The sequence below is a fragment of the Copadichromis virginalis genome, linkage group LG3 (assembly GCF_057382275.1).
Source record: "Copadichromis virginalis isolate Kocher_CV1m ecotype Utaka linkage group LG3, C_Virginalis_male_GT1.1, whole genome shotgun sequence".
Classification (NCBI taxonomy): Eukaryota; Metazoa; Chordata; class Actinopteri; order Cichliformes; family Cichlidae; genus Copadichromis; species Copadichromis virginalis.
In genome coordinates, this window is record NC_140620.1 from 16,558,341 (window position 1) to 16,574,367 (window position 16,027).

The 16,027-nt window shown below is 39.1% G+C and overlaps 2 protein-coding genes across 4 annotated transcripts in view; one reads left to right on the top strand and one right to left on the bottom strand.

Moving 5' to 3' along the window:
- LOC146713075 (ICOS ligand-like) overlaps positions 1-16,027 on the bottom strand; it is an 88,847-nt gene that overhangs the window by 18,547 nt on the left and 54,273 nt on the right. The gene's annotated exons all lie outside the window — the stretch shown is intronic.
- LOC146713077 (uncharacterized) lies at positions 6,309-11,165 on the top strand. Its single transcript, XM_085452348.1, has 4 exons — positions 6,309-6,613; positions 6,724-6,830; positions 9,827-10,168; positions 10,407-11,165. Exons 1-4 carry the CDS (start codon positions 6,450-6,452, stop codon positions 10,610-10,612), a joined length of 819 nt encoding a protein of 272 aa, XP_085308474.1. The 5' UTR covers positions 6,309-6,449; the 3' UTR covers positions 10,613-11,165.

Genomic DNA, 16,027 nt, shown 5'->3' on the forward strand with positions numbered 1-16,027 from the left:
AGGCTGCAACATGCTCAGACAGCACCTACTACTTATATATGACCAACTAATGTGATTGGCCAGTAATTAGCAGTGAAATATTAAATAAAATATTAATTCTGTTAGAGTCTGACACACAAAATAACTGTAACGTGTGTGTGTGTGTGCGTGTGTGTGTGTGTGTGTGTGTGTGTGTGTGTGTGTGTGTGTGTGTGTGTGTGTGTGTGGAATATAGATTGAGACATTGTTACACTGTTACATGTTTAAATGCACTGAGCTGCTGTGATGTGATTGGCTCCTCACATATTTGCATTAACAAACAGTGGGACATGTGTACATAATAAAATGGCCAGTAGGTTTGTACTGTGATTAGAACAGTTACTCTTTTATCACACGTTGCATGTTGATTCTTCATAAATGTGCATTTATTTAAATCTCACCATCTCCGCTTTCTGTGGAGGGCACCGATGAGGTCATAACATCATTACATTGTTACTGAAAGCATCACAATTAAAAGTATGCAGAAAATGAAATTTGAAGTTAATGATAATAATTGTGTAAACTACACTTTAAAAGTGGAGATATAAGTATTTCATTTCTAAAAAATAAATATATAAAGTTAGTTTGTACTATGTGATCTGAAAGTACTAGATGCTTTCAGATGATCTTTCAGTGTTGGAGGGCTTGTTGTTGCCATTAAGTGTCAGTAGATGGCAGCACCAGGCTGCAGTTTAATCTTGATCATCAGAGGGACATAGCTGATCTGTGTGTGTGTAGTCCCCTCATCCAAACTAGAGAAGATTGTGCATGAATATTAGTCATCATGCAAAAATTACTCTCCTGTTTACCGGCTTAAATAAATCACCTCTTTCACCTCCAAGCGATCCTAAATGCTCCTGACACGCTCTAGCAAGAAAACTCACATTATTGCATTTTTATTCCCCAACCCTGAATTGCACAACTGGAATAAAAACGGATGGTAAGATGGATAATATGTAAAAAGTTTCAGATCACATAACATCTGCAGATGTTTTTCTTTTTTCTCTTTTTTAAACACAGTTTAGCCACAGCAGTGATTCTTGATATAAGGGACAAAACATGTCCGGCAGATAAAACCCAATTTTGTGGTTAAAAATATGCATACAAGTGTTAACCCAACTGCCTAAAAGACAAACCAAGGCAATGTTTATACAACAAAACTATGATTTTGCATTTTTTATAAATATATATTTATTTTAAATGGTACAATACATTACCAGTACCTTAAAAGTCCATTGTCCAGAAGCAGGTGTGATAATATTAAAATACAGAAAAAAAATTAAAAGTAATGTAAAATTAAACATCATGGCTCTCGTCACTAAGTATTTAAGTCAATACCTTATATAATATCAAAATATGCAATTGAAAATTTATTTTTAAATATTTTTTAAGTGATTAAAATCGTGTCCAGAGTTTTTGTCAACACCGTCAGATTTTTTCAAAAGTACAAAAAAATCAGGAATTATTGTGGGCAGCTAACACTCTGAGGACCCCTTTACCACTTCCTGTTTGATACACATGCCATGAGGTCACTGCTGTGATAATTTGTTTGTTTTTATTTCATTTATTGCACACCTTTCTGATAAAACTCTGTGTCACAACCACAGTGCGTCAACACCAAAGTCGATCTAATCCAAGATTTAATTATTTTTTCTTGTAAAAAGAGCTTAATTTAGGTAGATTGTTGAGGCCATAAGCAACTGATGAAAAACAAGATGGCTTCTGTCAGAAAAACATGTGTTATGAGAGAAAGTCGGGTATTTTGTCAACACCATCAAATGTCCACACCATCAGGATTTTTGTCTGACGGTGTTGACCCTTTTTCTAATGGTGTTGACAAATGTCACAAAAGTCTGCTGTTCACCGTTTATATTAAGTAATTTTTTATTTATATTTCAGACATATTACTTCTTGTGTATTTTACTGATATTTCTGCTTCACAGATGTGTCAAATATTATCAAATTTGCCTTATCTTGAATCTCATTGTTTGTGTATACATTATTAATCCTGTAGGAAAATGCTTAGTCCTCTGCATTTAACCCATTCACTCAGTGATGCAGTGGGCAGCTACCAACCCAGGATAGCCTCTGTTCGTTGGATTTGAACGCCCAACCTTCCGATCATGTGACATCAACTGAGCTATCTCTGCCCCGAGAGTTGATCTTTAAGTGATGATGCTTCCTGCTTCCGGGCCCAAACTACTCTGTGTTTATTAAGCCTGTTGTGCTGTTAAAATGTTTTAATGCTTTTTATCGTATTCTATTACATCTGAACAAGCCCCTAAAAACAGCCAGTGATCACTGTCAGCCTAACCATCGGGAACCCTCACGTTAACTTTTATCAAGTGGAAAAGTGTTAGCATTCATCCTCCAGCTTCACTGTGTTTATGTTATGCTAACACAGCTGTGTCGCCAGCGATCACGTGGCACATCACTACATACCAGCTAGCCCAACTTCAGTAACCTGACAATAGTCACTGCTGTTTAGTTTTCTGTCTCCATTTATGTTGGAAGTGATAGCAGAGCTGGTGTATCATGTTCAGGTGGAAACAAGCAATCTAACTTTAACTCTGTTAAATTTCATATATTCTGTTTTCATGGATGCCTGGATGTTACACCTGGTAGAGCCACACACTGATCATTTTATTAAAGATGAAGGAATTTAGACAGTTTGTAACTCTCAGTGATGCCGCAGAGTTCCTTTGACTTTGGGATCTGCAGCGGAGTTTGGACCTGGAAATGGCTAATGACATCAAACTTAATGGCCGGATAGCATTTCTATTGCTTAATGCATAATTGTGTTGTGAATATTCATCCTTAATCTGTGAAAAAGCATAAGGTTCAGAAAAGTTATAGTAATTACAAAATGGTACATTTCAGGCTAGAATGGCAAAGGGGAAGCTGCCCTTAGAGGAACGAAAGAGAAGGAACAGGGAGGATCAAAAAAGAAAGAGACAAAATTAACAGCCAGCCTGAGCTGAAGAAAGAGTTTCTCATAAAGGAAAGATGGAGAAATAAAGAACACCAGTGATCTGAAAGGAAGAGAAAAAAGGCAGAAGAGAAGGTTTTGGAAGAAAACACAGAGACAAAAGGAGAGAAAGTCCAGCAGGGTCGAAACACACAACCACAGAGAACTTTAGGAATCAAGGAGTAGTAGGCTGGTGAACTATTAAGATGTAGAACTTGACATGTGCAAAAACAGAATTGTTATGATGTGTCTTGTGATATTACAAAGGTTGTTAAGGTTTAATTGTCATTTTGAAAGAAATAATATCTTGTTTTCTACTAGTGTGTCTCCACCGTCAGCACCTTGTCAACTCCATAACATGGAGTTTTGGTTTATTTTTCTCTTTTGGAGAACCATATAGTTTCCTCCCTCATGATCTTCCAATAAAAATACGTAATTTTCTCAATAAATGTGTAATTTGCATGCTGCTTGATATGACTGTTTCTTATACAGATTAAATACAAGCTTCTGAAAATATGTATGACTGTAACTGGCTGCGTGCACACAGCATATATGATTTAATACATAAAATAATTTTATGTATTAAAGAACATATGAGAAAGCGCTTCACTTTAAATGTTGGCCTCAGATGTGATGATGATTTCTCTTAAATTCTAACGTTAATTGTTAATTGTTATGAGAAAAGGTTGGTGTTAGTGTACATTAATACTAACATGGTAACATTGCTGTTTGCGTCTTGATACATTCTCAATCATCCAGGAAAGTAAATCTCCAAAAGTTGTCATGAGAATTTGCATAATTAAGATTAAGGAACTGACAGGGTACATCTGTCACCATCTTACAATGCTGTGATTGCAGCCATTCCCCAACTCTCTGTGAATGCTGCTCATGGCCATTGATCAGTGGTCTTTGGTCAGTGGGTTTTGGTCAGTGGTTAATTGAGTAACTAATGATCAAGGAACTGACCTCCCAGCCCATTGTTCCTTCAGTGGGCTGGTTTCAGTCATTATGGAAATGTACTGTTTATAAGATTGGGGAAAGGAAAGAGTGTGAGGATAAGGAAACCCCACCATGTTCCCAAAGGACATCCCAGATTTACCCCTCCTGTAACAGAAAAAGCCTGTAACAAAAGCCAAAGGTCTACTGGGGTCAGCAGGGGAGCTGGCCCCAGGGAGGGGTCACTTGCCCCTCCCTTCCTTCCCTCCCCATCTCCTTCCCTCTTCCCGCTCCACCACAACCACCCACACATGCAGGGCCTTGGGGGTAAAGGTGTGTCACCAGGGTGCAGGGGAGACACCCCCCCCCCCCCCCCCCCCCGTCCCCCTCTGTCCCCTTCTGGCTTCTTGTGCCTCAATTTTATCTCACAACTTAGACATTCACATTACTCACACTCTCATAACACATACATATAGGTTTCCCCCTCCAGGGGCAAGGGTACCTAGACCCGGTTTGTAGAGTACGCTTGGGGAGTGTGATCGTGTGTACAGCGTCTCTTTATGTCTGTCTCCACGTTGGTTGAGTGTGGAGTAAGTGCATATGAGAGCATGAGGGTGGGAATGGATGTTGTATCTGTGTGTGCCTGTATGTCTGTGTCTATATGTCAGGTTGGGTATCAGACGCCACCTCTCTGGGGACATCTCAGGCCCTCCAAGGTTTGGAGGCCTATCTCCCCCTACCACCACTTCCCCTGCCAGTGGCGGACTCCCTCAGACATCGGTGCGTTGGTGGTTCTTTGTGTCCGGGGATGGGCGTCCAGGTACACACCGGCTCACTCCTTGGTGGCTGCTTGTTGGGACCTGGAGCCTGGGGCTCGCTCGGGCCACTTCAGGGGTGGGGTGCCCTCGGCCTCTCGGCCTGGGGCTCGGTCACTCAGGCACAGCTGGCTGCCGGCAGAGCTCACGGACACAACCCCCCCTGGCTTCTGCTCCACGGCTGCTGAGTGAGCCCTCATCTGGGACTCTCCTCAGTTCTTTCTGGGACAGTGGCGCGGCTGCCCCTCTGTTGGTCTTCCTTGGTCTCTTGTGTTCTGGGGGCCTCTGGATGTCTGGAGTCTTGATCTCCTCCATACGTGCTTCATGCCCTGGAGGACGGGGCTGTGGCCCCCCCACACCCTCTAGCAGATCATTACATGAAGGAACCTTTTAAAAAAAACAAGCGTGTCCATGCTCACAGGTGTACACACGGGTGATCACACACACAAACTACACCCTTTTTGGCTCCTACCTCAAAGCACACTGTGTTCTGTTGATCTTATGTGCTGCACAATAATGTTTAACATTTAGTATTTACTGTCATATTCCCATATATCATTGTGATGTTGTTTATTCTATTACTCTTGTTCTCTTCTGCTTGTTTTCTTTTTTCTTTCTCAACAGGTGATCCAGGTGATCGATATGTATTTTTTTTGTCTGCTTATTTAGTTGTTTTTTTGTTTTTTAGCCCTTTATCCCCGTCCCTCTTCTCCACTGTTTCCCCCCCTCTTCCTTTCTCCCTTTTCTTTTCCTCATTCAAGTCTGTCCCGTATTTAGCAAGTGAAAATAAAATAAACAATAAAATAAACAATAAAAGGTGAATCAAATAGACCATTACGGCAAGTCTGGGATGGTCCATTTGGTAAAGTAAATCCGTTGGACATCTTTCCTCACCTTTAGACAATAATTCTGATGGCAAAAGAGCCAAACGGGACAGGCAAAAAAAAAAGGAAAAATAAAGCCAAAGGCTTGAATGCCTTCTTGCTGAGTGATGGAAAGATTTGGAATGCCACTCATCTAGCACGCTGTCGCCCAGTGACTGAAAAGAACGCTGACACTGCTAGGCTGCACCACACTCTTACTGGCTCACCTACTGCCACGCGTCAAGTACAAGTCTCGCTGGCACAAAGACTATATTGTACCATAAAAGGTTGCTTGGAAAAAGAACATTAGAGAAACGTTATTACTTGTTCTAGCTTGGGTTTAAAAAGAACAGATTTTCTGCCACCAATGCACTAAGAAAAAATTGTCATGGAAAAACTGGAATAATAATTTTTCATGTTACGTAGGAGTGCAATATAGTTTCAGGCTTATTAAGCTTTGCTAGTTGTAGTAATCTGATGGTATAACTATTGCAGCATTTAAGTTCACAAGTGTATGTGTGACTTGCTAAACAGTGAATTACTTTATTTCTGTACTACGCTATTTGGTGAACTCTTTTCATAAAGAGAGAGTAGACGTTGTGTCCTGCAATGATCGTACCATATTGCACCACTAGAGGGTGGTGTCGTGAAATAAGAGTAAAGTGGAGTTGGTAAAGTTTTAGAGTTAGAGTATAGTTAGATGGATAACTTGTTGTGTCTCCCTGTTACCTGTACGATGTAAAGTCTGTGCTGAATTCATTAAAGAGCACTGTTCCTTTATGCGGACTGGTTTATTACCGGCCGCTACTACAGAAGTGATTATTTTGGGCATAACTTGAACATAACTGAATGGAACTGTTATTTCTATTCTCGGATATTCAAAGATGTTCTTCTCGTAAAGTAAAGCAGCTTTTAATTCTACCCTGCTTGATTCCCAGGCTCGTCCTCGTAGCTTATAAATGTAACACTGATCTCAGATCTGTGCTCGTCATCAGCGTATATTTAAAGCCCAGGTAACCGAAACGGATCCATTGTGGTCAGTGTGTTTTTTGCTCTATTTCAAAACTTACAATTAATTTAGTTGTGACAAGGGGACAATATATTTTTTGTTATCCGCATAAAGTTCCGGTGTCCCGTCCCGCAGACCTACATCTGAAATGTCCGCTGCAACGTCTGTATCGCTCATCAGGAATGTGCTGTCAGTCTGCCTCCTCGTTTCAATCCGTGCAGGTGAGATTTGTCTTTAATTTCAAACCAAAAAGCCTTTCTTCTCTGTTGTAGGTGCAGAGGGGAACAGCTGAGGCAGTTTTTTGGCCACTCAACTCGGTTATGTTTGTTACGCTGGAAACGTGTTTGTGTGTAGTTTCTTCTTTTGACACTGAGACACAAGGAGTTAATTAGCCGAATAAATGTGCCGCTAAAATTTACGATTAATTTTTTTGTCCGATTTTTTGTCTTGATTTTATTAAGTCTTGCAGTTTAGCAAGTGCGTCACAAATTGTTGCGCTTCCGCGTTGTGACGTTTTAACTTCCCTTTGAACCTCCTATTTAACAATACCAGCAGACTAGGGGATTTAAAGATTTAAACTAGCTAATATCGAGTGATTTAAATTACATCAGCTAACTTTTTTGATGCTATTTACAGAACAAATAAAAATAAACAGATACTTTGTAAGTAACGGCAACGTTTATCACAACCGTTTGAACTTTTAGTATATTTCTGTTAAAGTGTTTTAAATCTGCATCACTGTGTCATGAAATTCATTCTGCATCTTCTTTCTGCTGCAGTCGTATTAGCCTGTTAATGACAAGCTGAAGCAGCAACGCCTCTGTGCGGGCTCACTGTAACATCACTGGTGATGACAACATCTTAGAGTTGTTATCACCAGAATGCACAGAGAACAACTATCAGTTAGTTGCCGTATGTCTGGATTTATTTCACTTAAATCAACACTGACTGCTAAACGCTGAAAGGGAAAACAAAATTGGGCTTAAAGTTTAATTAATGACAGAAACTCAAGAACCAATCAGTGATGAGAAAGTCAAGAGAGCAAACAGGGTAAGTATGGCGAGATGAGGGAGAGTGGGGAAAAGGGTAAACAGAATATCAATCTTTACACATGGTTGCCAGCCACGGAGCTCATGTGCATCATTGTTTTAGTTTGTTAAAAATTTCTATTCCTCTTTTCAAATTTGGCTTAGGTTGTTTTTTTTATAGTACTATATAAATATAAGTACAGCTCCAGACCCAAGTAACAGCAAGTCAAAATGAAAACAAAACAAAACATTACCTTTCTGTGTTCAGCAGTAGTCTGTATTCAATTTAAAAACTGTTATGGAGTTTATGTGACATTAAACATTTGGGTGGACAGAGTCTGAGAGAGGACAGAGAGGGAGAGAGCAAAAAGAAACAGATAAGAGTGGATATGTAGTCAAATTCTCCAAAATTATAAAGCTGTAGCTTTACAACATGCATATAATAATTATTATAAGATTATATTTTCGGCATATTCTAGTTGAGTGAGGAGTATGGAGAGAGAGAGGTTGTACAAGAACAGGAAGAATGAGGGAGCAGATGGTGAAGTTAGCTGGAAAAACAAGTCATTTTTCACAAAGTAGTTTTTCATGTCTTTCATGAATGCTTTGTGTGCTTTCCAGTAACACACTGAAGAAAATGTAAGTGAACATCCTAAACAGAGCATGTTGACATGAATAGCAGCATTTAACAGGATTCATATCTCTCTAAACATGGACAGGATGGCTGCCACTACATCGATGTCACTACAAATCTGTTTTCCACTCATGAAATTGGGGTTCATGATGCTCTGTGCTCAGTCTCTATAATAAAGGGAGGGTTTGAATGAATTCAGAAACTTAATAGAAGGTAATTCTATTGCACGTTTGCTTTGCGTACAGGTCTGTGTAGTAGAAGGATGATTTTAATAGTGCTAATAATGCTACTTCAAGAGATTGATTTGGTGGACTGCCTCTATGTGATCAAGAGACTGAATGTTGTACATGTTTCTCATCGTATCTCCTTTGCTACAAATAGTTCTTTAACTTCTTTAAAGACTGGACATGTGTATGCATGACATAATGACTGGGGACCGAGCCCCCCTAAATGTTTGAAACTAGAATCACCCCTGGTAAAAATGGCTGCTGTGACTGAGTATTAGAGCTACATGAAAAAAAGTTGAAACGTGAAGATTAAAGTTGTTGTTTCATGTCAAACTGCCACAGTAGCTATACCCTCTACAAAATGCCTTGTGTATAAGACTTTGTAAAAACATATATCCTCTTTATTCTACCAAACTGCATCAGTATCCCTTCATTTTGCACAAATCTGACCAGCTCTTCTGAGTGTGTGTGTCCTTCTGGCAAGATTCATTGTTCTGGGGCAAATGTTCAACCTTTTGCTCATCACCACACTGTGTTTATGTGGTGCGAATACTCCTTTGTAATAGTACTTTGCTTTATTGTAGAGCTCTTATTAATTAGTAATTGTTATTAGTAGTGAGACCCACCTTGTTTGTAGAGTGTCTGCTTGAATGTGTGTTGATCCCAGTGCCTTCAAAGGCACGATGTGATTATTTTCATCACATATTTTTACTTGAAGTTTTCCAGGCCTCAATTACAGCTGGAATATTAGTGGAAGACATGTATGAATGTGGAAGTTACAATGGCATGCTACCCTCTGAAAAATTTGTAGTTTGTAAGGTATTTAATATCTATATTGCCTTGTTCTTCTGGTTACTTGCAGATAATAGCTGCTCTGCGGAGCTACTATGTGTTTGCTTCCAACATGAAGCTGCGGTTTAAAGTGTTATTACTGAAGTCAGAAATCACACAAAAAAATCCCCTTTTCTCAGCTCAGAAATGTTTAGTGTTTTATTTTAAGCTCCCAGTGAGCTTTCGTTCCATTTTCCATCTATTAATTATTTGCTCATTAAGTAAACTGGATCCTTCTCATAAATATTTTTTACATTTTATATAAATGAAATTGCTATAGGGAGGATTTGGATGCAATTTAAAAATATAAAACTTTTATTAAAATATTTAGGAAATTTGGAGCAGGAAGTAAAAGGAAGTAAAACTGAGGTAAATGCAAAACCAATTAAAAAACATGCATTTCAGTGGTATCTCTCTGATCCTCACATTGATTGGCTGTTGTACAATAAGCAGAAACTGACTTCATCCTCTCTGCTCTGTGTTGTTTCCTCTTTCAGACCAGAAAATCATCACAGCTGAATCTGGACAGAACGTCACTCTGCCATGTCGAGCTCCGAACAACAACATCATCTTAGGTGTAGAGTGGAGCAGAGCTGACCTGGGAGATGAATATGTGCTATTTTACAGAAATAAGCAGTTTGACCCAGATCACCAGCATCCATCTTTTAAGAACCGGGTGGATCTGCAGGACAGACAGATGAAGGATGGAGACGTGTCTTTGATTCTGAAGGATGTGACGATTAATGATGCTGGAACATACGAGTGTCGTATAATCATGAGAGAAATATACTCGTGGAAACCCATCAGCATCATCTACCTGAGTGTTGTTGATCCTCCAGGTGAGTGAGTAGAGTTGAGTGTGTGTGTGATCAGAGGTGAAGCTGCTTCCTGGTTGTTGATGTTTGTTTCTAAAGATGTTGTTGATGAGACTTTGTAGAAAGCAGCTGGTCTGAGTGATGTGATCAGAGTGCAGTAGATAATGTCTGACAGCAGTTTGAAGAGGAAATGGATTCTGTTCTGTTCTTCACTCATCACCTACCTGACAGCTGACACCTCACACCTGTTTCTCACCTGCAGGTCAGACAGGAGGAGACACAGAGGATGGAGGGAAGAAGGATGGAGGGAAGGAGGATGGAGGGAAGGAGGAAGGAGAGGAGGAAATATCTGTTGGACTGATCGTCGGTCAGATTGTTCCTGCTGTGCTTCTTCTTGTTGCTGCTGCTGCTGCTGTTGGTTTTCTGATCTACAGAAAACATAAACGACAGAACCGAGATTTTAACTAGCATCCTGATGAACATCAGCAAGTTTGAAATGTCTCAGAGCTTCTTTCATGTTGATGCTGGGTAAGAGAAGCCTACATTAGGCAGAAAGGCAGGAGTAAAGCACACTGAAGAAACTTAAACACTAGAGTCAAAGTAGAAAACCAGAAGAGTTGCTTCAGAGATTTCACAGCTAAATAAAAGCTAGTGTCCCAAAAGTACAAAGGAATAAAAATGGAAAATCAATTATTAAAAGTTGCAGGTTAAAAATAAATCATATTGTCCTACATCTGTGGGAGAGTCCTAAGAAATTAAACCCAAAGTCATCCAGGAAGGATCACTTTTTTTCTACATTTTTAATCAGCAGGCTGAGAAGTTGACAGAAGATACTGAATAATGTTGCAAAAGTGTTAAAGCCCACACCTTTACTCTTTTTAACAGCTATTGTTATGTATTTACTTCTAACACTGAGCATTATTGGTTTCTGATGTATTGGACAATTATTATTAATAGTAGTTCAGTTTTGATGATGTGACGTTTCAAACACACACAGGTCTTCATCATTTGATTGTATGTTGTTCTGCTAAATTAGTTTGTGGAGAGAAAATGTCAGATTTGTGTTTGTGAGGTTAGTCGCTCATATTATTCTTTACATTTCTGTGAGACAGGCATGAGCTCATATTTTCAAACAATAATTAAGATATGTTAAAATGAAAACAAGTGCATTTCAGTGTTTTCCCAAACAACATATTCTGTTTCCAATTGAACTTGTTTGAAGCAAAATTTTATTTCCACTAATGTCAGGAATTTACTTTTTTATGGTTTGTTTCTCATCAGTTTTCAGAGTTCAGTGCCCAGTTTGTTACAGGTTCAGCCTCTGTTTGTAAAGTCAGACTTGTTCTGTGAAGTTTGAACCACAAACTGATCCTCATGTGCAGATCAGCTGTTACATAATTACAGACACTAACTGATCAATTATCAGTCCGATGGTGCTCATTTGGCAACTATAACTGAATGAATGTTCTGACAGTGTCATGAAAGCAAAGATGAAATGATTTCTGTAACAGTCGGATGTTTCCTCTGATCTGTGAAGATTCATTGAACTTTTCATCCCATGAACACTTGTGTTGTTTGTGTTCTGGTTGTTACTGCAGTGGAAATATTTCAAGAGCTAATAAATTTTTTACATAAAATAATACTTTATAGTTGTTTTGAGTCTATTCATGTGTTGTCTGTGGCTGCAAATGTTTGTTTTTTTCATATCACTTTAATTTTGCTGTTGACATAATTGATGCAGAGTTTATCTCAGCTGGAGTGAGTCCAAATAGATCAGATAAAACATCCAAGAATATCCCTCAAATAATCCTGAGGTTATTTAGTTGCATCACTCCCATCAGAAGGTCAGTAAGTGTTTTAAAATGACATATTTGATTTCCAGAACAGCTGTGGTTTTATGGAGGCTGCAGCTTGAGGGCATCCACACTATTATACTTGTTGGAAAGGCAGTCGACTGTGCGTGAAAGCTCCCTTGTGGCGAGAGACGGCAGTTGCGCTGTTGGGCATAACATAAGCCCAGAACACAGGGGTTAAGCTAACACATAGCAAGATGCACCTTTCAAACTGACTTGACAGTGGATTTCTAGGTAGACTGCCCTGGAAAGTACAGTCATGAGCTTTTTATGTCATTTAGGGAATCTGCTTGTGTAATAATAATTCTTTATTTAAAGGGACAGTGCAGTTTAACATAGTCCGAGTGTAAAACATAAAACTGATGTACTGCACAAAGTTTATAGCTGTCACTAATTTCCAGCCATTGTCCTTTGTTGGGCTTACATTCACAATACACGAAGTTAAAATGTACATTTTCATGAAACCAAAATACAACATGAATACAACTGCAATTAATAAACAATCTAAAAAAAGTTGAATTAAAATGACTACAGCTCTGATTTACTTTTAACCAACCATTTACCTTCAATGTAAAGGAACTAATATCTGTAATCGATGTGATTTCAGCTGAAAGTGTGTTCCACAGATGGCAGGCCTATATGGAAAATACTGATTGTCCAAATTTAGGTCTGCAATATGATATTTTGTATTTGCCGTTTACCATTCTCCCAGTATTGCGATTACTATGTTGTCTTTGGATGTATCTATTAAGACACTCTGTACAAATGCAAAGTTTATTAATATGTTCATTATGTGGCTGGTTCATTTTGCCAAGGCTTTGATACCCACTTCTGAGCTGTGGGCTAGAACAGGTTTGGTCTTCTGTGGTGTATCATTATAGAGTGTATTTACACTATATATCAGGCACTGTTTGGTGTGTAGTGTATGGAACTTGTGCGCAGAGATGATCATATAGGAAATTTCATTTGTATTTCTGGTTATACTGGGAAACAATTAATGAAAGTAAAAATTGAGCATCCTGTGTGCTGATTAACACGCCACAGTGAACACCACTGCTATCAGGGATATCAATTTGGCCAGTTAAGAAGTAAAAACTTTTGAGTCCATTTCAGCTGCTGTGGTGCAAATCGAAGCGACAACAGGTGAACAGAAGAGGTAACAACAATACAACCCACCGAAAGGGAATAGTTCAGCATCCACAGACCATTGCTCTCTCTTCATCACCCCTGACTGATTTTTCTCTAGTTTTGCTTTTTGTGAGTATCCTCCATCTTCCTCCAGAGGGTGCTAAACATCTGAAAGCTACGAGTATCACTATTTCAGACCTTTTTCCAAAAACTGTTCCACACCAGCTCCATAAGGGGCAATTCTAAAATAATCCAAGAGGTGGGTCTTTGTGCTGGATCACAAGACGTAAACCAGCCTAATGGATAATATGATGAAGACACTGACATTAAATGTGTTTTTATAACCCTATTCTCTGCGTTAAGCTGACAATCAATGACTCCAAAATATCATATTGTTTTTATATAATCTTTTCACACAATACATACTTAGAAAATAAGCTTCAGGAGCTTTGAATGAGTCCCAGAAGGAGAAACAATAGATAAAATAATGCTTTGCAAAAACAAAAATAAAAACAATGGTGCCTAGCACACCTAAAATGAAGCACAGTTATAAAATACTTGTAATTATTTTCTGAAGTCTAAAGTTAAGTTGTTGAAAATTTGTTTATGCTGTTGTTGTTATTGTTGTTGTCTGAACAAACAAAGACAAACAAGACAATTTTGACTTCATAAGAAGCTGGTATTAGATGTATTTACTTTTTTTGCTGCTGGCGGTTTCTGTGCGACACAGGAAATAAAGACATGAAAACTCTTGACACACACTCAGCACTGAAGCGTCTCTGTGCAGTTTACATTCATGCAATGTTGCCGCTGTTGTGGTTTGATACTTATTCTTTGTTTTCTGCAGTAAAATAAGGTGAGTTTTGGTTAGCCACAACCAAAGCGGAAGAAGTCAAATTTTCCATCTGCGCCTTGGTGAAACCCACAGAACCACACGAGGAAAACAAAAGTTTAATAATTTGACTGAAACCAGATCACTACAATGGGAGGAAAAGCCAACAAGCTTAAATAGCATTTATACAATAGTAAAGTTACTGAGAACACAAAACATATTAATAGTTAAAACGTTAAATGTTCAATAACTAAATAAGTAATAAAATGACATAAAACATATACAAATATTTTTAATACATGGATGCCCTCCGGATTGATGTGCTGGAGGGACCAGTTAGAGACCAGCAGCTGGACGTCAGTGGTTGGACTAGTGGACTACTTCTGGGACGACTTCTTTCTCAGTTTTAAAGTCTGAACACAAACACACACAGTTCAAACAACAGGAAACATGATTACAGGCTTTGTCATTCAGTCAAGACCTCCAATCTCAGCCTATTTGTGTCAGACATTTCAGATTTTACTGGGAACCACCTCAGACCGAAGTTAGAGAGCTTCTATACCGCCCACACTTTTGTGAATTTCAAGAAGCAGCTAGAGTCAAATCTGAAACCCACAGAGCTGAATAATTTGCATCAACTAGACTCAATGACATTAAAAGTCAAAGCTTTTGCTGCTCCCAGCTTCTCACAGAATATTTGTCAGAAAGGCCGAGCAGTGACACGTATGAACAGGAACCATGAAATATTCATTCTGTTCACTACTGGGTGGAGCTTTATCAACCAGAATTATTTTTCTTTCCAGTTTTTTTCATCTTCTTGCCTTACAGCTGAGATAAGCTCCCACAGGACTAAACAGGTGCTAAGAAAATGGATGGAGTCACAGCCTTATGTGACTGTTAGGGCTTGCTACTAGTCGTTGCTTGTACTCCTGTTGATGGTGCAGCAGCAGCCCTGACAGCCAGTTAATTTGACCCATTGTGCTACATTTATTTTTGGTTACTTCGTCTCTCTTAGCTTTTCAGCTCTAACTTTCCTTCACTTCTTCCACACTAAAATCTGTCTTCTGCATGAGCAACAAAGGTAAGGGAGGGCCCGAAGATGTTCAGTGATGTGATTGGGCAATACAGTGTCAGTAATGAAAATTTACAAACAGACTGCTGTCAGTGCATGTAGAGATGATGAAAATGGCTTTCAATTGACCCATCGATCCAAAAGTGCATCTGCCCACCAGGAAAATGCCTGGTATGCCAGATTACCAGTCCAGCCCTGTTTCCATCTCTTTGCTGTGTTCACAGGGTAAGAGAGCAGTGAGGCAGCAGAAAGTAACAGTAAGCAGTGGTGCACAAGTTCGAGTTTCCAATTAACCCAACTCCACTAACTCCATGTTTGGACTGTGACCATGAGAACACACAGAAAGACCCAGCCTGATGGTGGAATTGAGCTCAGGACCTTCTTGCTGTGAGGCAACAGTGCAAACCACCATGCTCACTTCATGATTAACATGAAACTTTTCTGATTACTTCCAGAGTAGCTTGGAAGATTTGCAGTTGCAAATAATCCGTATTTATCTTATACACGCATTAGTGCTGCCTCTGTGCTTATTCTATGCCTGATTTAGTACTGAAGGAAATATTAATCTGATCTTACTCCTCAGGCCGGTGTGGCTTTTGAGCATACAGGGATATTCAAAATATGAAACATAATTTTGCTGAAATGATGACAAGACATTTAATATCCTGAGTTTGAGTCATGATGTGGTTAGCATAGCTTAGCATGAAGACCAGAAATATGTCTCAATCCAAAGTTAAGATAAACAGCAGCTGTACCTCCTTTCCTCTTTGCTGTGACGTCTATTTGTCCATAAATTATGTTGTTAGTTCTCACTGCTGAGTAGACTACAGCTATGTCAGTCTCTGTGGAAGAAAAATAGCTCAGGTAACACAGCTGTGGCAAAACTTCTTTTTTTTTTGCACATTTGATTATGCAGAGATTAGGTTTTAGTTTCTGCAACTTGCAGCAGGTTTTCACAGTTTTTCTCCCATTTCTTTACACCTCTGGTGAGAAACAAG

Bases quoted from the DNA above. Each gene is read 5' to 3' on its own strand.
- LOC146713077 (XM_085452348.1), top strand. From the start codon at position 6,450: ATGGAACTGTTATTTCTATTCTCGGATATTCAAAGATGTTCTTCTCGT. The intron at 6,831-9,826 runs GTGAGATTTGTC...TTCCTCTTTCAG, and splicing joins CCTCGTTTCAATCCGTGCAG to ACCAGAAAATCATCACAGCT. The intron at 10,169-10,406 runs GTGAGTGAGTAG...TCTCACCTGCAG, and splicing joins GAGTGTTGTTGATCCTCCAG to GTCAGACAGGAGGAGACACA.